At 42.1% G+C, this 26,838-nt stretch overlaps 2 protein-coding genes across 2 annotated transcripts; both read right to left on the reverse strand.

The window, feature by feature from the left end:
• Positions 1–12,746: 12,746 nt before the first annotated feature.
• On the reverse strand, positions 12,747–16,398 carry LOC101772490 (ras-related protein RGP1). The gene is made up of 2 exons (XM_004956408.3): positions 15,786–16,398; positions 12,747–13,437 (listed from the first exon to the last, which is right to left on the reverse strand). Exons 1-2 carry the CDS (start codon positions 16,004–16,006, stop codon positions 12,990–12,992), a joined length of 669 nt encoding a protein of 222 aa, XP_004956465.1. The 5' UTR covers positions 16,007–16,398; the 3' UTR covers positions 12,747–12,989.
• A 1,328-nt stretch (positions 16,399–17,726) lies between these two features.
• LOC101771804 (SURP and G-patch domain-containing protein 1-like protein) lies at positions 17,727–24,315 on the reverse strand. Its single transcript, XM_022824156.1, has 9 exons — positions 24,166–24,315; positions 23,484–23,901; positions 20,229–20,352; positions 20,000–20,106; positions 19,779–19,913; positions 19,333–19,461; positions 19,058–19,237; positions 18,321–18,499; positions 17,727–18,243 (listed from the first exon to the last, which is right to left on the reverse strand). The coding sequence occupies exons 2-9, from the start codon at positions 23,854–23,856 to the stop codon at positions 18,217–18,219; spliced, it is 1,254 nt and encodes a 417-aa protein (XP_022679891.1). The 5' UTR covers positions 23,857–23,901; positions 24,166–24,315; the 3' UTR covers positions 17,727–18,216.
• Between the last annotated feature and the right edge of the window lie 2,523 nt (positions 24,316–26,838).

Genomic DNA, 26,838 nt, shown 5'->3' on the forward strand with positions numbered 1-26,838 from the left:
TCTCGAACGTCGAATAACCAGGCGAGCATGTCTTGAATGGCGTGAACGCCGTATCCCTCTCCCGCGCACACGCCCAGAGCAGCTGGGACTTGGTTTCTGGACTCCGGAGCCATGGCCGGAAGTGCAAAGCAACTGCTCGTGTATTGCGGGTGGATGATACCTCGTCTGGAGAAGTTTGGGTGGCTCTTAGATATGCATTCAACCGCGGAGAGCAATTGACCTGGACTGAGGTTTCAACAAAAGGCATGATTAAGGACCAGTGTTTTTTCCCTGGGTTCAGTGTTCTTTTCCATGAACTTTTTTTCCTCAACAAAATAGAAGTGCTGTCAGCTCTCATGGAATATCTGATCACTTCTAACTGGTTTGTGCATGCGCATCTCTCCTTGTAGGTTCTTGACCTTTGCGCGTCGCGACGAACTATTTTGTCTGCATATATATATCTAACGCCGGAGTCACAGCTGCAAGACCTGGTGGTTGGGCCCTCCGGCGCGTGCAAGTCAACAGTGCACTGCCTCTAGTAGTTCTTGAAAATTACCCTGCCAGTGATGAATACGTTTTCTCCAATGGATAAAAAAATAAAATTACCCACAAACCAAGCTATCAGAGACTGTCAGGACACGTTGGTCTAGCTGAAATTCTCGGAGAAAGCGATCGACATCAAGTTTCAGAAAAGCTCAGCACGCATGCTCTTGTAAGAACCAGCAAAGACTGTCAAACTTTGACATTCCCAAGAATTCTAAATTCCTCCGTTGCGACGAAATTGCATGCCCCCAACCTTGGAATCTCAAAGTATACTACCAAATTACTAGGGTCAACCGACCGATCAACGCATCTAGCGTGACTTAATACACCATTATTTTTCCCAGAAATCAGTATAAACCATTTTATGGCATGCAAGATCATCTGTCACCTATTTGCTGCTGCATCGAATGGAATTTTCATCACAAATATTTCATTTGCAATGAACCAAAGGGGAAAAGAAAAACCTCCTATCTAAATAAAAAGCAATTGCACTTTCCCTTAAAGATTATTACATCCATCCTAACTTCGGCTGGGAAAATATTAGTTACCTTTTGTCGGACTTGTAGGCGACGAGTTCTTCAGCTTAGGAACGCTCTTGGATCGCTTCATCTTCCAATCCATGCCGGTGAATTCAGCCTCTTGGAGTAGAACCTAATCCCTGGTTTTTCTTACGCTCCTATACCTTAGAACGCCGATTTGCTATTCCTAGCTTGGATACAGCTGGTTTTACAAAGAACTACGGGGGTCATGTAGTGCATATTTTCTCAGACCTTTGAGAAGTATATGAACCAAGAAGTTTCCAAGAGCAAATGCCATTACTTCCAATGCAACTGGTTTGTCTGAGTTCAAAGTCTGAAGATGAGAGCTTTTTTCTACATTGTTCCAGCTTCGGACAGAAACGTACTGGTATGACAGTTATCCAGCTGATAAGATAAACCAAAACTATTTATTTGTTTTCCTTCACAGCCAGAGTTGACTGCAAACCAGTACCTTATCACAAGGCTGATGGAGACACGAGCGGGGCTTACAAAGAGAGCTTTTGAAGCTTCCAAATCTGCTTTGTGATCAATGTCTTTTCCAGAGTCAAATTAGAAAGTAGTATTATCAAGTAATTGTACAAAGGAAACGCAAGTTATTCTCAAATCCAATCATATATTCAACTAAAAACATCTTTGCGGAACCAAACAGATCACATATTTTTAGGCCAACTGCATGTCTAATTTTTCGATAATTGAAACTTTCAGTCTTATTGTCCAACAATTAGAATGAATATACTAGGCTATTTCAAATTCTAGCCTTACCAGTGACATGTTCTTGAAAAAGATGCGGTTATGATACAAGTGTAACCCTGGTAAATGTGTTGGGTAGTGTAGAACTCAACTTCTGGAACTTTAAAAGTCCACTTTATTGGCAGGATCCATGGCACCAAGATTCAGTCTTCAAGGACAGTTAACACTTATCATTATCAACATCATCTTTTGAACATCAGGATCAATCATAAAAAACCACAGCTACTAGGATGGAAATAGTATGGTTCTAAGGAAGAGATGCAGCTAAACAAATTGCATTTCTTTTCTGATGTCGAAAACTGCGGTCTCCAATGATGGATAATTATTCTTTTAAAAAAAATGATGGATAATTATCTTTTCAGGACCAACCAGTGCTACATCCTTAACATGCAGGCAACATATCTCAAAGTGGCCTTGGTTTGGTGCACCTTCTGCAAGTGGAAGGAGTTTACAATTAGGCCAGCTGCTGAAGTTGTTCAATATACTAGTTCAATTGTTTCAGATTGTGTAGCAGCTTCACACTGTGGTAGTAGTACACTGTATCAGGCAGGTGCTGAGAGTTTCTTGATTCTTCGAGGGGGGGGGGGGGGGGGGAGCAACAACAATATAAAATTGAGAGACCAGTAACCAATACTGGTATAGAATGCAAAGTCAACTGACATGAACAATGGAGCTACCCAATTCCCTCGAACGGAACGACCCAACTTTCACTTGGATTTGGCTTGTGACGCTTTTTTTTTTTTTGCCAACACACGAATGCGCGAGCTACATGCACCAGTTGATCACCTTGTCGGAACCTTTGCTCCTAGCCGGTCAGACTGGTCAGGCAGGCCGGTCAGACCGGTTCAACGTAGGGACGTCGCGAAAACCTAGAAACACCACCTCGGGAGGGATCCTGTTAGAGGTGGCGCGCCTAGGGTTGCTCGGAGATCGGTCAGACCACTCAGAATATCCTCAAATGCTGTCGAGACGAAGGAGGAAAGTAGGGGTTGGAAAAGCTAGGGTTTGAAGATAAAAAGTAAATAATTGTGTTTGACGATTGGCTGATAGCCCTCAATCGGCCAGGACCCTTTATATTTATAGGGTGGGAGGCCTTTTCCCACAATCCCGATTCATCTCCAATTCGACCAGGACTCCAGATTTTGCCTCGGACTCGGGCTGACCGGCTGACCGATCGGGGCAACCGGTCAGACCCGTTCGCACGCGCCTGATCGGCAGTAAGCCTAGATCAGCGCCGCTGCCACTTTTGGGCTCCAACACATGCCCCCCTATTTCTTGGTAAAGCTTGCGTACCAAAAAATAAACCTAAGGGTGATGGATCCCACCAGCCATTTTGTTCTAAGGCGATATTTCAAAGTATCGGCCATATTGCTTTTAAACATCTTGCCAAACACTTGGATGGTACATTTTCAAGTACATCCTATTCAGAGCTCTACATAGTTGAAATCCACGTAAAGTCTCCACCATATAAGAATTTTCACGGAGCACACTTGTAATTCTATATGGCCCTTCCCAACTTGGAGACCATTTTCCAAATTTATTGCTGTTAGTTCCTATAGGTAGAATTGTCTTCTAAACCAGATCTCCTACCTGAAATGTTTTGGTCTTGACTTGTTTATTGTATGCTCTTGCTACCTGAATTTTATCCTTTTCAATTTCCATCAAAGCCTCCATCCGCTTGTCGGTGACCTCGTCAATATTATCCATCATTAAGACATAGTAGGTGTCAAAATCAAGATCATTCTGCTTAGCCACCCTATATGCACCCAGATTCACCTCAACGAGTAAAACGGCTTCTTGACCATAGACAAGCTCAAAAGGAGTAACTTTGGTGGCGCCATGTCTAGAAATACTATGAGCCCATAAAGCTTCAGATAAAACTTCATGCTATCTTTTAGGATTATCCTCTATCTTCTTCTTCTTGATGAGCTTAATTAGAATCTTGTTGCTAGACTCGGCTTGACCATTAGCTTGAGCATAATAAGGAGATGAATTGAATAATTCAATTCCATAAGATTCCACAAACTCCTGCACTTCTTTAGATATAAATGAAGTCCCCTGATCCATAGCCAATGTTTGTAGAATACCAAATTTGTGTATAATATGCTCCTTAATAAACTCAATCACCTCTCGATGTGTTATATTCTTGAGGGGAATTGCTTCAGTCCACTTGGTAAAGTAATCAGTAGCCACAATCACAAAACAATGTCCTTTCGACGAAGAAGGATGAATCTTACCAACGAAATCCAATCCCCGTCCTCTAAACAGCCACGGTTTTATAATTGAATGCATCGATGAAGCAGGAACCAACTGAACATCCCCAAACTTCTGACACTCTTCACAACCTTTGTAGTAACAAAAACAATCAGCTATCATATTAGGCCAATAAAAGCAAGCCCGCTTGAGAAGCCATTCATCACACGAGCTGATTGATGCGTACCACAAACTCCTTCATGCACGATCTCGCAAATAATTAATCAGAGGCGTTCTCCAGTCATTCGCTTCGTCCTTAGCAAATTTGGAATGATCCATGGCCAAAGTGGAAACTTCACCGGTCAGACCGGCCGGCTGGGCGGTCAAACCGGTTGGACCGATCAAACCGGTTTCGGAGGCCGGTTGGACCGGTCCCTCGAGGACGTAACACTTGGCCTCACAAAGTGTTGGCTTTCTTTCGTGAAAGTTTCGTTTCTGGATGTTATAGCTAGACACTTGTTATGCCAGAGCATTAGCCCTCAGATTCTCTTCCCTTGGTACATGATAAATAGTAAATTGATCCATGCAAGTTACGTTGTCTAAGCACTTATCAAGATAGGCATTTAAAAACCCGTCTAAACATTGGAAAACCTTAGACACTTGCTGTACCACCAACAGAGAATCTCCATAAGCTTCAACATGTTTTACCCCCATCTCTTGTAAAATTTCCAAACCGAATAGCGAAGCCTCATATTCAGTTTGATTATTGGTACACCTGTGATCCAACTGGCTAAGAAACTCAAAAATAGCCCCGTTGGGTGAAATAAGCACCACACCAACACCGCAGCCACTTTTGCAAACCGATCCATCAAAGTACAACTTCCAAGGGGTAATAGTGGTATAACCGACATTTAAATCAAGTTGTTCATCAATTCTATGCTCAACGATAAAATCGTCTAGGACTTGACCCTTCATTGATTTCAACGGTTCACAAACCAGATCATATTTAATCGGTTTGACAAACCACTATGCAAGTATTTGATAATAAATAATGCCTTAACTTGGTACAAGCATGATATAATGATAAGCAAAACTTTTCAATAAAAGTGTACCTCGTCTCAGCATCCAATAGCCTTCTACTCACATAGGTAACAATGTGCTCCTTCCCTTCAGTCTCTTGAGTTAAAACTACCCCAGAAACACCCTTTTCGGCTGCCAGATATAATTTAAAAGGAATACCATGTTTTGGAGCCTGAAGAATGGGCAGTGAAGATAAATAATTCTTGATTTGTTCAAATGCTTCTTACTGTTTTAGCCCCAAGTAAAGGAGTAAACGCATTCACCTTCCCGGACAAGTTGCATATAAATCTTCTCAAGTAATTCACCTTGCCCAGAAACTTCTGCAACTCTCTTTTACAATAGGAGCTTATAGTTTTTCTGATAGATTCAATCTTGTTAGGATCGATCTCAACACCTTTCTCATGCACTACAAAGCCCAAGAATTTCCTAGCCGATACACCAAAAGCACATTTGAGTAGATTCATCTTCAAACCATACCGACGCATTTTCTCAAATGCAAGCCTCCAATCAGCCAAATGGAATCCTAGCTCGGCCGATTTCACAACAATTTTGTCGATATATACTTCCAGCACTATTCCAAGCAAATCATGAAAAATCAAATTCATAGCCCTTTGATAAGTAGCACCAGCATTCTTCAAACCAAAAGTCATGACAATCCACTCAAACAAACCAACAAATCCTAGACACACAAAGGCCGTTTTGGACACATCCTCTTCGTCCATAAAGATTTGATTGTATCCAGCATTGCCATCAAGAAAGCTAATCATTTTATGTCCAGATGCAACATTAATAAGTACATCGGCTATAGGCATAGTATATTCATCTTTTGGTGAAGCTCTATTAAGATCTCTGAAATCAATGCACAATCTGAGCTTACCTATGCCCTTCTTCTCAACAGGCATAATATTAGAAACCCAATCAGCATATTGACAAGGCCTAATAAACTTAGCATTAAGAAACCGATTGATTTCCTCTTTCACTCGATCATAAATAATAGGATTAAAATGCCTAGCAGGTTGTTTATGAGGCCGAAAACCAGGTTTGATAGGTAGCCCATGCTCAACTAGCTCGCGGCTTAAACCAGGCATTTCAGTATAATTCCATGCAAAACAGTCGACATACTCTTTTAATAACTTTATTAAAACGGCCTTGAAAACAGGCTCAAGATTTTTGTTTACAAACATTGGTCTTGGTACAATACCATCATCAATATCCACCTCCTCTAAATGATCAGCCGATGTAAACCCTTATCCTAATTTACTCATGTCATCAAGATCCTCAATGGCCTCACACATATCATTCTTCTGTGCTTGATAGTGTTCTAGCCTCTGCTGCAACCATTGTAAATTTACATCCATTACATCATATGCGGTAAGCCTGCCGATCATTAACCTGCTTTAATACAGCAGCAACAAAACCATCCTTGGTGCAGCTAATATACTCACAATCGGAAAGATCTACACTAGATAAGCACGTAACATTATCATGAACATTCACGGTGGAACTATAGGCTACAGCAACACAAGCCGACGTATCACCATGCACAACCTCCACATCGTCCCCAACCCATTGGATCAAGCATTGATGTAGCGTTGAAGGAACACATTGATTTGCATGAATCCAATCATGACCCAAAATCAAACTAAAGTTACCTTGGGTCTCGACGACGAAGAACGCGGTGGCCAACGTCTTGCTCCCAATGGTAAGTTCCATAGAGACAATGCATTTAGCTCCCATAAGCTCGCCTCCTCCCACACCACTGACAGTCATGTTGGTCTTGATTAGCTCCTCATTTGAACCACCTAATTCCTTGAACAAAGAATAGGATATTAAGTTGACAATTGCCCTTCCATCAACCAACATCCGAGAAATTGGCTTCCCACTGATATGTCCTCACATATATAGCGCTTTCAGATGATTTGCAGTGGCTTTAGGCTTTTAGAACACATCATCCTTAGGCCCAAAGTCAAGGTGAGCCAAATCCTCCTCCGAGAGTACATAACCATGCATCGACATATGAATCACATTTATCTCCAGGGCCATGCTCTCGGGTCCTCTGTAATCAACAAGTTATTCATCGTCCTCTGTCTCATGGACTGATGCCAAGTCATTGTTGCAAACCATAGGGGTAGAAAGAGCGAAACCGGGCGACGTCTCTAGCTCGACCGGTTTGACCGGTTCCCTGATCGGTTTGACCAGCTCGGGCACTGGCACAGACGCCTCGATCGGTCTGACCGGTTCCTCAACCGGTCTGACTGGTGGAGCTGGGGCGTCGGTCTTTGCTCTCCACTCCTTCTTCTGAGGTGCTACGGGTCTGTATCTATTGAACGCCTCATCCCTCTGTTTCATTAGCTCTTGTTCCCTTTTCTCTTGTAGCCTCAGCCTCTGCAACTTCCTCCTTTATGTGTGAGTCAACCCGGGAGGACACCATCTTGGTAAAAGATATTTGGAGCTTGACCCGCTACTACTAGCCTCATGATCATTGGCAGTGGGAGCCTTCTGCATAGATGTCACGACCGGGTTGCTTGTGCCAATCAGCCCTTTTGCATTAGCCTCGACGGAACATCCATAGACCCAATTTGAATAATAGCTTTTCCTTGGCCTTTCTCTGAGTCTACTTCCATCTTCTGAGTCTCTTCCTCCCTCTATTTAGGCTGATACACTTGCTTCAAAGGAGAAATCCAGGGTGCCAGGACAAACTGGTCTGACCGGTCAGGGTGGGCCGGTCTGATCGGTCGAGTCTGTGGACCCTGACCAGATGAGCGGGGTGCCCATCGGCTTTGCACGGAGCATGAGATTCTATCCAAAGCTGACTTTCTAGAACCTCCCCATCCAGGATGGAAAGACGGCCGCTACACGGCTGATAGGGCACCCACATTACCCCATTGTCATCTCACACTGGGCATGGAGGATTTGATGCTAGAGGAGCCCAAGATGCGGAGGGGTACTGCCTTGATTTCACATGGTCACCTTTCTGCCTAATAACTGCTCTCCACGATGAACCTTATCTCCCTTGATGAGTAGGTGACCTCATTCTCTTTTTTACCGGCTGATCCCTTGTAACGGCCTTTTCTTTAGTATACTTGTCCAGAAGCATATCAAAAGTGACCCTTTCCCTAGGGCTGCTCCCCTGATCTTTTGCCATATTGAGCTTCCAGATCCCAATCTCTAGACGCTTTGGTTTTATCATTCGGGGGCGGCTTTGAGGTGAACCGATCTGACCGGTCCCCTGCACCGATCCAACCGGTTCGGTCTAACCAGCAGACACGATCGGCGTTTGACCTGATGTCGTGGGCGATGCTTGCCCCCTGTGTCCAAAGGCTTTCACAGTGATTTTGAATGACTCTCTGCCATCTGGATTCTTCTCATACACCACCTCCCTTGTTAACTCTTTGCCTCTCAAATCAGGCTTCTCTTCCCCGATCACCACATTCTTACCGTTAGTAGCTTCGGCTTGATGCGGCCAAACCAGTACCTTGGGTTGCTGGATATCCATTGTGTTGACAGGGAACGGTGCCTTATCCACTTGCATCTCATGGAATGTCAACCGGCCTTCATTTATAGCCAATTGAACCTGTCGACGGAACACATTGCAATCATTAGTAGCATGAGAAAAAGTATTATGAAACTTGCAATATGCTTTCCTTTTCAATTCTTCAAGTGGAGGCATAGTATGGGATATTTTCAGATGTCCAACTTTAAGCAATTCATCAAAAATACGATCACACTTGGAAACATCAAAAGTAAATTTTACTTCTTCTTGCCGACTCTTTTAGGCCAGCTTAAGAGATGTACAAGAATAAGATGATTTAGCTTTAGAAGTCCACACAAATTCAGTAATATAAACTTCATTGTCATCGTCGTTCGAACTATCAGAATCATATTCAATAGCATGCATACGAGACTTAAAGTTATATTTTTCTTTAGCAATCCTAAGTTCCATTGTTGAAGCCTTCATAAGTACTTGTGCGATAGTGTGAAGCTTAAAACCTTCTAGCCAATCCCTAATGGAGGATTTCAAACCCTTAAGTGCAAGATCAGCCAGATCACTATCAGAAAGTGACAAATTAAAGCACCGTTTTTAGTTTCTTTAAACCATCTTATATAATCAAAGATAGATTCTTCTTTGCCTTGCCTAACCGATGTCAAATCCGTCAACTTCAATTGAAAACTCCCAGTATAAAAGTGATCATGAAATCTCTGGTCTAATTGTTCCCACGAATCAATAGAGCCGGGAGCCAAAGACAAGTACCAAGCGAAAACGGTTCTAGTTAATGACAAAGAAAACAAGCGAACTCGCAAAGCATTATAATAACCCACTTCGCCTAGCTGAGCCAGATACTGACTAATGTACTCCCATGTGGTTCGATTATCTTCACCACTAAATTTAACAAAGTCGGGCATGCACTAACCGACAGGATAGGGGATATAGTCAAAATCAGCTTGATACGGATTTTGATATAATTTCAAACTACTAGTATCTATGTTGAATTTACTTTGCATCAAAGCCAACATCTCCTCTCTAAATCTTCTAATCTCGTGAAGGGAGTGTAACTCTAATTGCTCTGGGGTTGATGTATTCACATTACTCACGTGGGGTGGGTTACCGTTCTGAGTGCGGTGCAAATCAGAAAACACGTCATTCGAAATCCCCCTAGATGCAATAGTGGTGTTAGGGATTGGAGGTGACGTATATGCTATCGTGCTAATCGAGGGTGTGCTAATCCCAAGCTCACCAACATGGTCAGAAGCAACCGAGTAGGGCACAACAGCAAGCGGCACAGGTGTTTCAGGGACAATGTCTAACTGGCCGGCCTGGAAGCCTGACCGGTCGGACCGCCTGCCTGGACCGATTTGACCACTTCAGCTGTGTTCAGCTTTGGTAGTTGGGCCCGGGGTGGCATTTGTCCCGTGTAGAAATTCAACGGAATGCCATACGTCGGGTTTTCAGGAGTAGCCCCTGTATTTGCCGACGAACTCGTATGCACAGCCCCATGCGAATCAACTTGAGAAAAATCATTTTTATTACATGAAACAGATTTACTTCCTACAAGTTGATCTATTCGTGCCATTAATGTAGTAGTAACCCTATTTTGGTCAGCAAGGTTCTTACGAAGCTCTGCATTAACGGCGGCTTGATCGGAGGGGAGATTACTTACATCGTGAATTTCCTCGATCATGCTATCCTTCATCTTGATTGTGGGCAGCTCGAAGTCCTACACTCTCGTCACCTTGCCCTTGCGATCTTTCTTGATGCCCATGAGATATTGCATCTTGATGTATTCCTGGTGCGTCGCTATATTCCGTTGCTCCTCCTCACTGAGATCCTCCATGGATGCCGTGATGATGTTATCCTTGTCTATGTCCGTAGTGGATCCCATCTTACTAGGGTTTTCTGGAACAATTGTAAAACCAGATCTTTTATCCCCAGCGGAGTTGCCAAAATGTGTTGACACTTTTTTTAGCCAACACACGAATGCGCTAGCTAGCACGTACACCAGTTGATCACCTCGTCAGAACCTCTGTTCCTGGCCAGTCAGACCGGTCAGGTAGGCTGGTCAGACCGGTCCAACGCAGGGACGCCGCGAAAACCTAGAAACACCACCTCGGGAGGGACCCCTTCAGAGGTGGCGCGCCTAGGGTTACTTTAAGATCGGTCAGGCTACTCAGAACATCCTCAAACACCGTCGAGACGAAGGAGGAAAGGAAGGGGTTGGAAAAGCTAGGATTTGAAGATAAAAGGTAAATAATTGTGTTTGACGATTGGGTGATAGCCCTCGATCAGCTAGGAGCCTTTCCCGCAATCTCGATTCATCTCCAATTCGATCAGGACTCCAGATTTTGCCTCGGACTCAAGCTGACCGGTCTGACCGGCCGGTCAGACCCATTGGCACGCGCCTGATCGGCAGTAAGCCCGGATCAGTGCCGCTGCCACTTTTGGGGTTGGGCTCCGACACCTTGGGAGTTGAAGCTAGATGCAAGATCCCTCGTGGAATGCTGGAATAATTGAATCTTCCAATTTAGAAGTATAGCTCGGTGTTTTTTAAAAGAAATATAAGGAGAAGCAATTTCAGTACCTAGAAGAAACTTACAGGCACAAATATGTTAAAGACAAAGAGAGAATTTCAGGCCTCCTGGATAAGTTACTTTATTATGGTGGACAAATATCCTTTGCATGTAAGCAAGAACAAGCGTTTGGGGTGTATCAAATTTTTTGAGAAATTGCATTGTATGTGTTTCATTAAGCTGATCTTCCATAGAAATATTTATAAAATGATCATAAAAATAAAATAAGAGAGCTATGGTTTGTGAATTCTGAAAATTCAACTATGACATGCGAATATTTTGCAATAGAAATTAAATAAACTGTTAATTGAGTAGCTTCTTCAAAATATCTATTGAGCTACTACTTACATACCATTACTGTTTAGTTCTTATATTCATTAAAAGTTCACATGAAGATTATAAGAAATTATTATTGTTTTACTTTTAAAATCAAGTCTCAGTGTCCTACTCGGAGCTGAATCACGCAGAAATATTGAATGGCCAGTGTTTGTCTTGATAAGTGTATCTGCATCATATCATACGGATACACATGATCATTCTTAGTTTTACGTCAGAGAAGAGATAGAGACACTAGCTATTCTTTAACACATTGCTTTTCAGGTTTTCAGCAGGGAAGGATATTCTCTTGCATCGTTCTGTGAGGAATTGAGCCTACCTTGAAAGATCCACTTATATATGGAACTTTGGAGGGACCCCAACTTTGGATTTTGTGCATCTAGAAGATTTACTTGAAAGAGGGAAGAAACAAGGGGCTCTTCTTGGAGAATTCCCCAGACTATATCGGTTCTAGATTACTTTTTTATTTTTCATATAAAAAAAATCCTTCTCCATCAGCCTGATTTCCCACAATAAGTCAATTTGAATAATATAAGATCTAGTTGTTCAAAGAAACTCTGCCATATCTCGAACACCAATGTTCTATTGAAAGGGCATGGACATGGTAGGATCTGAACATGAACATGAGAAGCTCATTGGATGAGAGAACAAACTATTCTTTGTGCTAGGCCCACTACATTTCTTTGTTCACTCATTGCGTCCAGTTAATCTTGACTGTGCCATTGAGGATACAAAGGCTTTTGGATTCTTCTGACCGGACGCTTCTTATCTGAATGTTGTGTACAATACATTAGTAATGATGCAATAATACCATGGCTTTTCTTCAGATAAGTATAAAAAATTCAATGGAAGGAGATGGTACAAAGGAAGCTTTCATGCACACAAAATTATCCACGACGTATAGGAGAATTGTTGAACAGAGATCTTGTAAATGACCCGCCGAATTAATAATCAACAGGAATTGAAACCAAGGAGTAAAAGGGTTTACAGTATCAACAGTAGGATGACATGTCGTGTTTAGACTTCGCAAAGGAACAAAGGATAAGCAAAACCACATCCTGGATCAACTTGGCATACTCTGTTCTGCTGCATGATAAATCATAGTGGGGTGTGGCCAGTATTACATGAAGCAGGCTTGCTTCTGTATATGATAGCCACACTGGTACCGGATTTTTCTGCTATCAGCATTTTCTTAGACAGGACCGAGTACAGTGCAGAAATAAAGTGTATGAAGTCCATGTTTGTGCAGGCACAAGAACAATATAGCAAAAAGAAAAGGCTGTAAATATTATCCGAAGGGAAGAAGGATTCTTAATAATTGCACTATATCACAATATTAGATACAAAAAGAAGGGCAGTCCCGAGACAATTACAATTTATATGAGTTAACTGTTCCTGTAGACCTCATCTTTACTCCCAAGAATCCCAGCCATTCAATGTGCAGATATGGCAGGAGTAATCAGAAACTCCTACTACCAGAAAGAACATGGTACAATATCATCCCTAGGAGGACATACAACATGTCGCCTTGGATGCAGGGGGTGGCTCCTGACCAGGGATAACAATCTTGGTTCCTTTCAGTAGACTCGAACTTCCACTGGAATCAGACTCCTCATTGGCAACAAGGTTTTTCTTGCTGACAATCCGGTAAATCTCTGTCAGGACAGTCATGAAGGCGCTCTCAACATTGGTGGCCTCAAGGGCAGAGGTCTCCATGAAAAAGAGGTTCTCACGCTCAGCAAACTCCTTAGCATCCTCCGTTGGCACGGCACGAAGCGTGCCTAGATCAGATTTGTTACCAATAAGCATGATAACAATGTTCTTATCTGCATGACCACGTAGCTCCTCAAGCCACCTAACCACATGATCAAAGGACTGGCGCTTGGTTATGTCATATACTAACATAGCTCCAACTGCACCTCTGTAGTAGGCACTTGTTACAGCTCGGTACCTGTTACCACATTAAGAAAGGTTTAGACATTAATAGTGTGAATGCTTACATAAAGAGATGGCGTAGATGAACCAAGAGACACTCCCTCCACTTTTTTTTTCTTCCATGTTTTATTAGGAGTGAAAAGTGTGATTGTTTGTTTACATTTGATAATATATATAATCTTGAGAACTGAACTAACTCTTTCTAGTGTCCCTAGCCCATTTAGCATGTATAATATACATGATTAAATAGCTTTGTTTAACGTTCGTTAACATAGAAGACACAAGATTCAAGGGACAAATGAATTTAAGACATCATACACAAGTACACAACTCAATAGGGTCATTTGGCCATCATGTGCTTTTTTGTTATTTGTGTATGAAAAGATAATACCAAATAAAATAGAATGGAGAGAGTACATCCAACATACTTTTGCTAAAATTACTCTAATACATGCCAAGATTCAAAAACTGGAAGTAGAACAAAGTTCAGTTTCTAGTTCTCCATTGAAAACAGAGGATACCCCAATGGACATGGACTCTGTGTACCTAGGTGAACACATACCCCTTATCCACACCACTCAAGTTGTGCTAGATCATGTCTTTATTCAAAATTTAAAAGTTTAAAGGCACATAACTGTGTATGCAATTAGGTTCACATTTTAGTTTCCCTATATATTCCCTATTAAATTTTACCTACGAGAGGATATTTGCTTTGTAATATCTACCACATGTACTATTAGTTCCTTACTGAGCTGAGAAATAGCCGAGTTGGAAAAACTAGTGCGTATCAGGTAGCGCTGGCTCACTGCAGGTATGTTTTGTTCATATTTGCCCTGGATCATTATTTGGTTAGTTACCGTGACGGCAAGCTACACTGGCATGTCATTTGGAATGCGCTACCTGCTGGAGCAATGCATGCTGGAATTTGAGGAATAACCTAACTCTTTTTTTTTCTCGAACACGCAGGATAGCTGCGTATCATTATATTAAGAAAAAAAAGGGGAAGAGCCCTTACAGGACACACACACCCTCAGAGTTTTAAAGGAAAAAAGCGCGCCTGGTAAAACAAAAAAGCGACCAACACTTCCAGCACCTAATCCGGTCCAAGGGCGAGGAGGTAGGGAATACCTCTGGCGCTGGCCAAACCCCACACATGTAATTCCTCACCAGCAAGCATTAGAGCTCTAGCTAGGTTAGGAGATACACCATCAAACACACACCTATTTCGGTGGTTCCATAAGATCCATGCGCCCAGAATAATCAGAGAATTGAGACCCTTCTGTAGTTGTTCTCCTGCTCCTGAAACTGCTCTTTCTCACCAATCATCAAAGGAGACCTCCCCAATCTGCGGAGCTAATGTCTGCTGTCCGACAGTTTGGAATAACCTAACTCTCCACATAAAAATGAGGGAGAGCTAATCTTGCAGGTACAAATTTGGTGCTGTTGAAAGTTCTCTTTTAGGCTTTTCCAAACACCTAACCTGTCTAAGCAAGCTAGCAAATCACTAGCCTAATATCTAAATGTACAATACATGAGCGCAAGATGTACAGTGTATAGAGAACACATGTGAACATTTAGGACGGTGTTTTCTACCCATCTTCTTATACTAGTTGCTCCCAAGCTCCTATTTCTGTCAAATATTTAATTTTTTACCGCCTGCTTCCACTGCTCGTTAAATTCTATATTCAATGAGAGTGTGACCTGTTCATCTAGACAATATTAATCATTTTATGCAAAGCAAGAAATTCAATTCATGATAAACCTAACTTCCAGCAGTTTCACCAATTTATCATTGTGCAGTTATTGCACACAGAGAACAGTATTATCCTTTCCAACATACAGCCTCACCATTCCAAGACCAATTCACAAAACAAAGATTGTTACACCTTACACGTAGTTATATATGTAAGAAACAGACATAACAGAGGCATTGATTGAGATAGTGCGGGGCCAATGATTGTGGCCCAACATCAAAACATGAAATCTAGAAAACGGCAGCTGACTCAAACACATCAAACTCTAGGACCGTGCAATTCTGTTTATGAACTACCTACCCATCTGCAGCAATAGGGACGGAGCCCAAAAGTGAATATCTTGTAGACTTTAAGTTAACCTACATCTGAAAGTCTCCCAACTCTTACTTTCAATACGAAAGGAAGCCTTTTCTTACGCGTAGCTTTGTCCATCACCACCATCAGGATAACAAAATTTTCATTGCATACTGTACTATATTTTTGCCCCACAGCAACGCAACACCATCAATTCTTTGGATCAAGATGACATTTTCTTTTTCCTCTGCTATGCTTGCCTATTTTTAGTTTTAGGAAAAGATGGATGGATCGGTTGATCGATTTGATTACCAACCTCTCCTGGCCGGCGGTGTCCCAGATCTGCGCCTTGACGGTGCGCTTGTCGATGGTGAGGGTGCGCGTCTGGAACTCGACCCCGATGGTGGCCTTGGAGTCGAGGTTGAACTCGTTGCGGGCGAAGCGCGCGAGCAGCTGCGACTTGCCGACCGCGGAGTCGCCGATGAGCACCACCTTGAAGACGTAGTCGATCTTCTGCCCCAGCTCGCCCCGAGACATCTCCTCGCCCCCGTCGTCCCAATTTAAAAGATGGATAGCCTTCTCTCTCTCTCTAGAATTGTTTTCTCCTATCCAAGAACGATCCCCCTTCCTCTCTCGATTGATCCAACTAGGACCTTGGCATCAAGAACGGGGGTTTGTTGATTTCTACTTTCCAGGATCGCGAGGTTGGAGAAGAGGAGGAGCAGGCGGTGGAGTCCGTGATTGTTATCGGGAGTAGAAGCAGTCAAGAGGTGTAATTAACTAGATTGATTAATGTTAAAATAGCGGACGTGTTGAAGGGATCAACAGAGGTCAGAGGGAGGCCACGGGCACGACCGCACGAGCACGAGGTGGTCTGGTCGAAGAGAGAAGGTGAAGAAGAAATGGAATGGCACTACACGGAGGTAGGAGCACGACCATGTTCAGCCGTCAACGACCATGTTTCAACGCCCTTCTGTTCAGCTCTCAAATAAGGTCTATTTGAAACGAAGGATAGAAATGAGAGAAAACACAGTAATATGAAATGAATGAGGTGGGAAAACGTATGATTGAAAAATGTAAGAATTTTGCAAGAATAGAGGTTTGAAACACATGAATAAGAAGAGAATAGGAAATTTGAAAAGTAGGCGTTTAATCTTATTTGTTTAGACTAATAGTGCACTTTGCTTCTCTTTTCTTAACAATTGACGTATAATCCCATTAGGACTGCTTGGTCCAACTAATGAGCATTAGAGTGCAGATTGTAGCTTTCAAATTGAGGCATGGCCAGCGCAATGCATCTGCATGTATGAAAAGCAAGTGTTTCCTGGATTCTTTGTTTTTCTTGCCTTCGGTATGATGTGATTTTTGCGTGATGCGTAGTGCTTAGTGCTGGCGCTTGCTTCTCTCCAACCTCAGGAAATTTTCCTTTTATTTCCGTCAAAACATTAAGGTAGTGGAAACTTTCCAAAGGAAATGGTTCGCTCAATCCTTTGTTCATGCCCATCATATGCCATATATGAATTTGGAATCATATATAAAGAACAGAGTAAGTATTTGTTCCGCAGGAATAATATTGTTTTCACTATTTTGGATCTTGAGAAATGCAATGTAAGTGACTGAAAACCACCGCTAACAAAAGAAATGAGAAGTGCGTGAAAGGCAGTGGGTAGCATTGAATGAAATGCGTGAGAAAATATGGCATGCCCATCATATGCCATGTATGAGTTTGGAATCATATATAAATAACAGAGTAAGTATTTGTCCAATTCAAGTAGAAGCCTCAAATCCATGATTGATGTCATTTTTAATTTGTCACCGTGGTGCTTGAATACTCATGGCATCTTTAGGGTAGACTACTATGCAATGATTTTTTTTGAAATAAAGTACTACTATACAATGTCACAGTGAGAAATTGGAGGAAAGAAAATCAAATGAGCTTGTGAAACGTGAGGGAAATTAACCCATCAGCTTGCTTTAACATTTAGGTACGCACTAATTGTTACACACTCATTTGATCTCAATACATCCGCTAAGGGTCAATTATTTTGACATTGGTAGCTCATTTGTCTATGCAAATGCAACAACTGTGACTCCCTGCCTTGGTCGAAAGTCTATACTGCAGCCCCTACTGAATAATGCATGAGCACTGTGATTTAAGGTACAGTAGAAAAATGGAGCATCCAATCCAAACAAGGACATGCGGTGGAGGCTATCATATCATTGGACTCCACTTACGCTTACATTCATACTTCAGCAGTTTCTCATAACTACTATATAAAAGGTAAATCATCATTCAGTTTCCAATTTGCAGAAACATCTACATTGGAGCAAGCAGACCATATATACTTCCTAACACTGATAGTTGATTCGATTCAGATAGAACCCTTGCATAGCAATTTTGTGGCTTATCCTTACCAGCACCAAAATAATAACAATAATAATGAGGAAAATATAGTCATCCATAAAGAAAGCAATACATCGCTGTTCCAAACACTCTTGATTTCAGCGCCAACAATGTATGTGTATTGAAAAATACACTGATCAACACTACACAAAGAACAAAGCTACTGTAGAACCCCCGGAAGCCTCAGATCTGTGGCATTCCAAGTTTGTCCTGAATAAATGACTTCTTGGCTTTTCTGTTGATGAACAAAAACTTTCAATGCTGTTAGTGATATCACCTAACCTATTAGTTCTGTGAACAAAAAATGGTGCCTTACATCTCCCCTCGGATGAACTCCCTTGCATCAGTAGTATGCTTTCCTTGGATTGTTCTGCAAAAATGGCAAAAGCGTCAGGTAAAAAGAAGTAACTAAAAGCTCATCAAAGCCAGTAACGGTAGATAGTATACCAGTGGGTTTGGCCTATAACGGTAGCCTAGCATCATTCGCTTCTTGTATTGCTCATAGATGTCATCTTCAGATGTGACTTCACCAGGCTGGACAGCACCAACACCAAGATGATCCTTCTTCACATCTCCAGCCATAACAGGATCTGCACGGCCCCTCCTCTCGCTACCAAGACCCTCACCTGCAGAGTAAACTATAATTAACACCTAGAAGCAGGATGGTGTATGTAAACGCTTGCCTGCCTATGTGACTGAAAAAAAGTTCCACCAGGGCACCAATGTTGAGAATTGATGCATGCAACACAATCCTGACGGAAAAAAGGATCTACCACGAAATAGTTCCTTTCTGGTGTTTCCATGTTTGGAATCGAGGACTTTTCTGAGTTTAATGTTGACAGCATATTTAACAAAGTTGAAGGTTTGCTGGCTGAACATGACAGAAGCCTCGAGAGATGGGAGACAGAGCAAGCAGATAGCAAATAGGCATCAAGAAATAAGAGCGATGATGATCAGGATTTAGATAGGTGTTGTAACTGTTGCTATAATTTAAACATCCAACAGCCTCCCAAACATTGGGGACTTTATGGCTTGACTCTTTACTGCTTAAGTGGTTATAGTTTTTTTAAAGAAAATTGAATAGGACCAAACAATTTTGTCTTAAAAGAGAAAAAAATCTGACAAGGGTTTACCAGAGAATTACTGTAATTGACAATTATGCTATCTCGTATTCAAAGACTAACCTTCCCTCCAGCCCATCTTAGACAGAAGTTTGTGCCCAATATTGTCTGCTTGAATCTTAGCCTTCTCAGCAGCTTCTTTGGTAGCTTTTTGTGCTTCAGCATCATTACAACGTGCCATGAACTTTTCAAGTTCTTCTGGAGGAATAAAGTCACCCATGTGGTGTCCCTTTTTAGGAGAACCTGCAAAATAAGAATTAATTGTACACTTGTACTGGAATAAATATTGAAGTCTCTGCATTCTCCCTGTACAAAGAATACTATTACAGAAAATGTACCTTGAAGAGAAGGAGGTGGTGGCATTTCATCTTTCGACTGCCTTGGTGGTCTCTTCCTTTCTTCCTGTGCAGCCTTCTTCATGTAGAATTCCATCAATGCTACAGGATCCGAGGGTGCAGACGTATCACCTGCAACAAATGAGTGCATTGAGCACATATAATAATAATCAACAGTTGAAGTCAGGAGACAATGGTATTTATTTCTTAAGCAAACTCGAAATCATGGAGATGACATGCAGTAGGGTACAATACATTTATTATACACATTAAGCCATAAAATGAAATAAGATATTCAAAGGTATCAAATAAGAAGTAGCCAAAGCAATTGAAGTGCTAGACTTGGATGAGTTGCCAACTCAATCAAACAAGTGAACGGGCGAACACAGTTCACTGACATAGAGAAGTTGCCAAATAATATCAGAAAAGGATAAGGAAACCACATATACCATAACTAGAGCTTCCTTGGGAAGAACTGCCCTCATATGCCCCATACAACGCTGATGCAGGTGTTTGATAGTTGGACTTTTGTTCAAATGAGCTTCTATGCAGACCAACCAGTGCTTTGGAGCTAGCAATGTTAGCTTCATTAACAAGAGCATACATCATCAAGATTTGCACATAAGTTTTAAAATATAGAAAAGAAACACATAAATATTAAGCCACAAACCATTTTTTGCTGCTTCAGCCTCCTTGGATTGAGCAAGAATCTTTTCCTCTTCAGCAAGACGAAACTCATAATATTTGTAGTCTGGACAGTGCTTATCAAACAGAAACCTGCAAATAACCCAAGATTCAACAATTTGTTAAAAGTCAGATTTTAGAATATGAAAGTGAAAGACATGGCAATCTAAAGAAAAATAGACGCTGTTGATCAGAAATAAGTAGTGTAGTCATACTTGAATGGTGTATCTCCAGGATTCCTCTGCCGTGTGATATTCTCAAACTGTCTCCCATTTTTGGCAACAAAGCTTGCTAATTTGTCAGCAACTTGCCTCACTGTTATATCATTTGGTAGTGGGGCTGCATGTCACTTAAAGAACTGATTAATATCAAGCCACATGACAAGGCAATGCAAATTGCTGCAGTAGACTGCCACACTTCAACTCTTTCAATCAACATTCGTCCCCGCAATGTCGATACAGTTAATCTATAAGCTGCAGCAATAAGAAAGAAAAACCAAAACCTTCACAACTTTCTGCTTCCAGTAGCAACTGATACGAATGCAGACACAGAAAAGATGTTTCTTTTGTAAACCTAACAATGTATTCATGAAGCATAATAGGAAAGTTCAATCACAGCACCCTGGTGCAATGTCAAGAAAATGATTATTAAAAAATTATTATTCGGTAAATTTCACCATCGTTATGTATCGCAATCTGTTGCTATCAAGACTCATTTTCATTGTTTGTAAATCTGCATTCAATACTTTTAGGGCCTTTTTGGATGTGAAGCATTTTAAAAAATCATTGTTCCTAAAAACCGCAGTTTTTAAAATATGGAAATAAACTGTGGTCTATTTAGGAAAAGCATTATAAGTTTGATGGTTTACAGGGTATAGTGTTCTTCCTTTATGAACAGATATATTGTAATCTGTCCCACATGAAAATTAAATAAATCTTGATGCATACATACTATTTGGTTGTAGATAGCTTTGATATATAACAGTATTTTACATATATGTGGTAGATCAGAATAGGCTAAAGTTTTAACAACCCAAATAGAACAGCACAGCACTGTACAGTGCACCGTATTAAGAATCAATTTACTGGTAATACTTTGCGTGATATGGCGGGCCAATGGTTCACAACTTGAATGCCAACAGAGATTGAGGCATGCTTCATTTTTAGAAAAAAGAAGAGGTGATAATTGGTTTTCTAAAAGCTACAAAAATAACATGGTTGCAATACTACAGTTGTAAAACTTGTATCCAAACACCTAAAAGTTTTGTATGCTATGGTATACTTTAGAAACCATATGAAACTTTGAAAAATATTTGATATTCTAGCAGGCCCTTAGTTGCTTAATTCCACTAGAAATAAATATGCAATGCAGAACTAGTTTCTAGTTTCATCAGAATGTTAATTTCACTATCAATATGCATTCGATGCCGTTTGCAGCTAGATGCCAGGATAACCAGCCTCAAAGGCATGGAAAACCATATGGTGAGGTTATAAAGTGTGCATAAAAGAAGTGATAATATAATCGTTGCTAATGATACTTTATTCCAAGAGCAAAAATCTTAGATGTTTTTTTGTTGTTCTCCAAACCATAGATGTGTCACATACAAGTGAAATGATTTGCATAATATCCAATGAGATAATCTAATCCAATTCATTGCTCTGATGAGGAGTTGACACTCAAAGCAAATGTTCTCTCTTGCACCATCAAGGCTTTCCCCTGTACCTACCTCAGCCTCCCGCTCACCATTGGCAAACCAACCAAGGAGGTGCTGCTGCCTTTAGTTGATAAACTGGCAGATTATCTCCCAGGATGGAAGGCATCTCTAATGAACAGGGCCAGGCGCTTGGTCATGGTGAAAGTGGTGCTGACTGCTGCCCCAATTTATCTTTTAATAGCCATGGATTTACCAAAATGGTTCTTCAAAGCTATTGATAAAAGACGACGAGGGTTCCTCTGGAAGGGTCATGAACAGGCCAATGGTGGCAATTGTCTGCTAGCTTGGGAGAAAGTGCAGAGACCACTTGAGTATGGAGGCCTTGGGATTCATAATCTGGAATTTCTTGGCTTGGCATTGAGGATCTGCTGGTTATGGGCACAAAAAACAAACCCTGACAGACCTTGGGCTGGTCTCCCTGTTACCGTTCCCCTCAAGGCTCAGGCTCTCTTTGATGTAGCAGTTGATGCCATAGTTGGAAATGGGGAGGAAATATTGTTCTGCAAAGACAGGTGGTTGGATGGGCATACCTTGGCCGAGATAGCCCCTAATCTGTTCAAAACAGTCCCGAAACGTACTGCCAAAAGGAGGACTGTGGCTCAAGCACTACAAAATAGGAGATGGATGCATGACATCAAGGGAACTCTTACTATAGAGGTTCCGAACGATTATCTTCTCATTTGGGATATGGTGGATGGTCTTATTCTACACCAAAATGTACCGGATCATTACAAATGGAAGCTAACCAAGAATGGTTCTTACAGCAGTAAGTCCGCCTATGCGGCCTTTTTTGTGGGATCCATCAAGTTCAGCCCGTGGAGAAGAATTTGGAAAACCCTGGGCTCCCCCACGCTGTAGGTTCTTCATTTGGTTGGTATTTCATAACCGAGTTTGGACAGCTGATCGACTAGCAAAGAGAAATCTGCCCCATCCAAAGGCTTGCCCATTTTGTGATCAGGCGGAGGAAACAATAAATCATCTGCGAGTAGGATGTGTTTTCACTCGCAAAGTCTGGACCATAATCTTGCAGCAGTTAGGAGTGTTGCAGTTGGCACCACAACCTATAGTGAATCGCTTTTCAGGTTGGTGGAGGAAATCTATTGCAGCAGCTCCAAAAGAAGCACATAAGGGCCTGAATTCCTTACTAATCTTGGTGGCTTGGGAGTTATCGAAACATCGCAATGCTTGTGTATTTGAGAAGAAGAGGCCAAACATCCAAGAGGTCCTTAGGTCTGTTAGTTTGGAGGGAGGCCTTTGGTGCTCGGCAGGGGCCTCCAAACTCCAGGAGCTTGTGTCCAGGTCGCTGATTTTCAGGGCTTAAAGCTCGGAGTCGTTTGGTCGTCTCATATTTTCCATGGCGCAAATGTGACTTTTTGGCTCTAGGTGTGTGTGTGTGCGCGCGCGCGCGCGGGGTGCCTGTTCTGGTGCCTGGGTTTGGTCTCTCTAGACCCGTGTACTCTTTTCTACCTTAATGAAATGACGCGCAGTTCTCCTGCGTTGTTCGAGAAAAAATGAGATAATCTAAAACCATAAACAAAATTCAAAGGTTAAAAGGCCTCGTTACTTGAAAAGAAAAGGTTAATATATCACTGATGTTCAAGAGCATAACAACATTGAATTGAATGTCTTATCACACAGTTGTATTCAATCATTGGATGCCAAGTACAACCCACAGAATGCCAATAAAACCAAGTAAGGTAGTGCTGCAACACTAAAAAAATAACACTATAACAGCAAGAAATGAATAAATGATTACCAACAGCCCCCGTCGGGGCAGCCACCGCAGGAGTATCAGCTTTCACAGATTTCTGACGCTTGGCGGGCTCCTCCCTCTCCACATCCGCTGCACCCTCCTCATCGTCATCCTCGGGCGCAAAAACAGGCGCAATTGCAACCTTGGCCTTCTTGAGGCTGAAGGCAAGCTTCCCACCCGTGGCGACCGGTCCGGCCTTCTTCAGCTCAAAGGGCCTCTTGTTCGCCGCCACAGTGAACCCCTGTTTGGGGTTCGCAGGCTTGGGCGGTGCCGATGAGGCTGCCGCTGCGGCAGCCTTCTCCTTTTCCTGCTCCTGCTGCATCTGCTTGAACCTCTCCATGAAGGAGCCGTCGTTGGCGAAGAGCCCCTTGTCCATGGCTTGGCAGATGCTCCCCACTGCAGCACTGGCTGTGTAAAACAGCTACAATTCTTTCAACCTCCAATTAATAACCTCCGACCACCGTTGGAGAAAAAAATCTAACAAGGCTCGCTACAGATCGAAAGGGAACGAGAACCCTAGTGGCGATTCGGTAGTTTCCCGCATAAAAAAGAAAAAAAACTGCCTATTTCCAAAATAATCAACCCTAATGTCCCAAAAACAAAGCTAAGAAATCACGGATCGATGCGCGAGGGCTCGAATCGCGGGGATCGGATCGATCGTTGGGCCGGCGGACGGGGAATTTACCTGGTATAGGCAGTCGAGAGGAAAGTTTCGTCTACGGCGAGTCGGCGATGGATGGGGATCGATCGGGAAAGGAGAACGAGAGAGAATATGACGGTGGAGCGGATACCGATTCCTTCGGCTTCCGCATGCGCATCGCGGAACCGGGCCCGGGTTTGCTGGGTTTTGGGCCCCTGGCGGGCCCATGGTCTCTATTGCATGTTTGCAACGGACGACGGACGACGGGACGCCCAACTTATTGGGTTTCTGTGTTGAAGATGCGTGCGAAGTTTTGTTAGGGGTGTTTGGATACGGATTGCTAAACTTTAGCGGTGTTAGAGCAACTCCAATAGTTTCCCAAAAAATTCTTCCCCAAAACGAGGTATTGGGGGCTATGCTAAAAATTTTTCCCCCAAAAAACATATCAGTCCACAGCAGAATGCTAAAAACTAATCCGCTAATATTTCAAATGAAGCCACATCATCATATTGGGCCCATTTTAGGATCGTTTTTTTTCCAGCAGGCTGGGACCCCTCGCTCGTCGCCAGGCTTCTTTTTTCCCTGACGCCACCGGACTTCTTTTTTCCAGGCCCTCGTCAAGGCACGCCGCCGGACTTCTTTTTGGTTATTACCGAATAGTATTGACTGAGCAAACATTGACTGAGCAAACATTAAAATCGACACAAGACGCTTCAAATCCAGGTTAATACCATATGGAAATACTACTCTTTAGAAGATTCAAATACTAATTAAGTTTCGAACATCACACAGTACCATATGGAAATACTACTCTTAGAAGATTCAAATACTAATTAAGTTTCGAACATCACACAATACCATATCAAAAAAAATATCACACAATATCACATTAAGTAGTTTTTCATTTGCAACTCGATCTTGTTCAAGAGCGAAAGCTTTGTTGAACCTCTCCTCTTTTTTTAGCTCTTTCTCCCCATCAGTTTCTTTCTTCTGTGCCCACATATTTTCTAAGGTTGCTGTCACACTTTTTTTCTTCTCTTGCAGCAGTGCTGCTTTTGCCTTCTTCTTACCAATCGGCCTTGTCAATGCATTATCCTCTAGACCTTGAACCTCACCTTGTCCTATTTCACTTGGTGAACTTGCATTCGGGTCAACAGTTGAGCTTGTCTTCTGCTTCTTGTTAGATGTTTTACCAACAGTCAATTCATCAATTTTAGAAAGCCATTTTGGTTGTGTTCTCAGCTTATTCCAGCAATGCATGAACTGGAATGCTTTCTGATGTTCGTCTTCAGACTTGTACAAAGCACATGCCTCTGCAACCTACAAGCACCACCATACAAGAAATATTCATATACGATATATAAAAATAAAATAGTTGAAACAAATCGTGGTATTGCATAGTAAGTACCTTGTCTTTCATTGTACTACCACTCTGACGCCTTAACTCAATTCGTGCTAGACATCCACAAAACTTGTTCACACATTTTTGTATGGTCTCCCACCGGTGCATGAGAGAATTTATGGTACGCTTTGAGGTGCACGTCTTGTGTTCATGGAAGTAATCACAGATACGAGACCAATACTTGGCACCTTTTTGATCTTTGCCTACGATCGGATCCAAGCTTACATTCAACCATGCTGAAACCAAAACCTCATCTTCGTGGTCACTGAAGTTCTTTGATCTCTTATGGTTCGGCCTTGCGGAGGGGGCTGCTGGACCAACTTCAATTGCTTGGGATTGTTGGTCACCACATGTGTTGCTATAATAATGAGAATCCCCTAAATTGGTTTCATCCATCATCATGTTGGAAAAATATCCGTTTCCTGCCCAGTAGGTAGAAAATAAACATCAAGTGGTATATGGAGGCTGCACATATAAAAACTTGCTCAAGTGGCATATTTTATCATGCCAACAAGATGGTGACTACATGCTAGGAGCCAACTAGTCAGCTAGCTAAGTCCCTAAAGTGAAGGGAATATGAGCCAACTAGTCAGGATCACAGTTGATTTTAGTATTTATAACTCATCTTATGAGAAGCAATGAAACTGTTCCTTGTTCCTACTTCCACTTAACCACATACCCTTTAGTTTTGCTTCACAGCATAGAACCAAGTTTCTTTTCAAAGTAATACAGTTCATTCACATGCCTGCAGCTCAATTATGAAGTCGACAGTACAAAGCTTGTACAGAACAAGAATTACAAGGAACAAGGCCCTCACACGTCACTATCAGATTAAGGATAAGCAAAGTTAATGATCTAGAACTACCATAGCATATTGCAAATACAAATACATCTCTCACAGATCACAGTCAGTCTACATGCAGTACCATTATCTATGTCTCTATGCTATAACAATAATGGACAGTGCGGAAGAGAGTTATAAGAGACCAGAGGGAAATCCTCCGAATGCAGGATCCTCGGATCGAGATGTTCATCTGGCAGCAAGGAAGGGAATGGATGCAATTTCATGAGCACGTTATGAAATGCAGGAGTGTCATAAGGACCATTAAGGCATCCATCAGGACCATTCTGACTCACAAGGAACCAATATGTCGGCTGGCCACAGCCACTGCTCTATTTGGCGGATCATCAAGCACTGTCATGGCCATGCAGCAGCAGCAGCACCATGTGACAAGTTTTCAGACAACAACCGCTTTTTTGGCTATCAAGCAACAAATACAAGTCCCGTTTTCTGGTCACGCTTGCCATGCACATAT

Source organism: Setaria italica, chromosome II (genome assembly GCF_000263155.2).
Source record: "Setaria italica strain Yugu1 chromosome II, Setaria_italica_v2.0, whole genome shotgun sequence".
Taxonomy (NCBI): Eukaryota; Viridiplantae; Streptophyta; class Magnoliopsida; order Poales; family Poaceae; genus Setaria; species Setaria italica.

Excerpts from the sequence above, each read along its gene's own strand:
- LOC101771804 (XM_022824156.1), bottom strand. The coding sequence starts at position 23,856 with ATGGACAAGGGGCTCTTCGCCAACGACGGCTCCTTCATGGAGAGGTTC. Across the intron at positions 19,462-19,778 it reads CCAAGGAAGCTCTAGTTATG|GTGATACGTCTGCACCCTCG; the intron begins GTATATGTGGTT and ends CATTTGTTGCAG. Across the intron at positions 19,238-19,332 it reads ACCACCTCCTTCTCTTCAAG|GTTCTCCTAAAAAGGGACAC; the intron begins GTACATTTTCTG and ends CTTATTTTGCAG.
- LOC101772490 (XM_004956408.3), bottom strand. The coding sequence starts at position 16,006 with ATGTCTCGGGGCGAGCTGGGGCAGAAGATCGACTACGTCTTCAAGGTG. Across the intron at positions 13,438-15,785 it reads GACACCGCCGGCCAGGAGAG|GTACCGAGCTGTAACAAGTG; the intron begins GTTGGTAATCAA and ends ATGTGGTAACAG.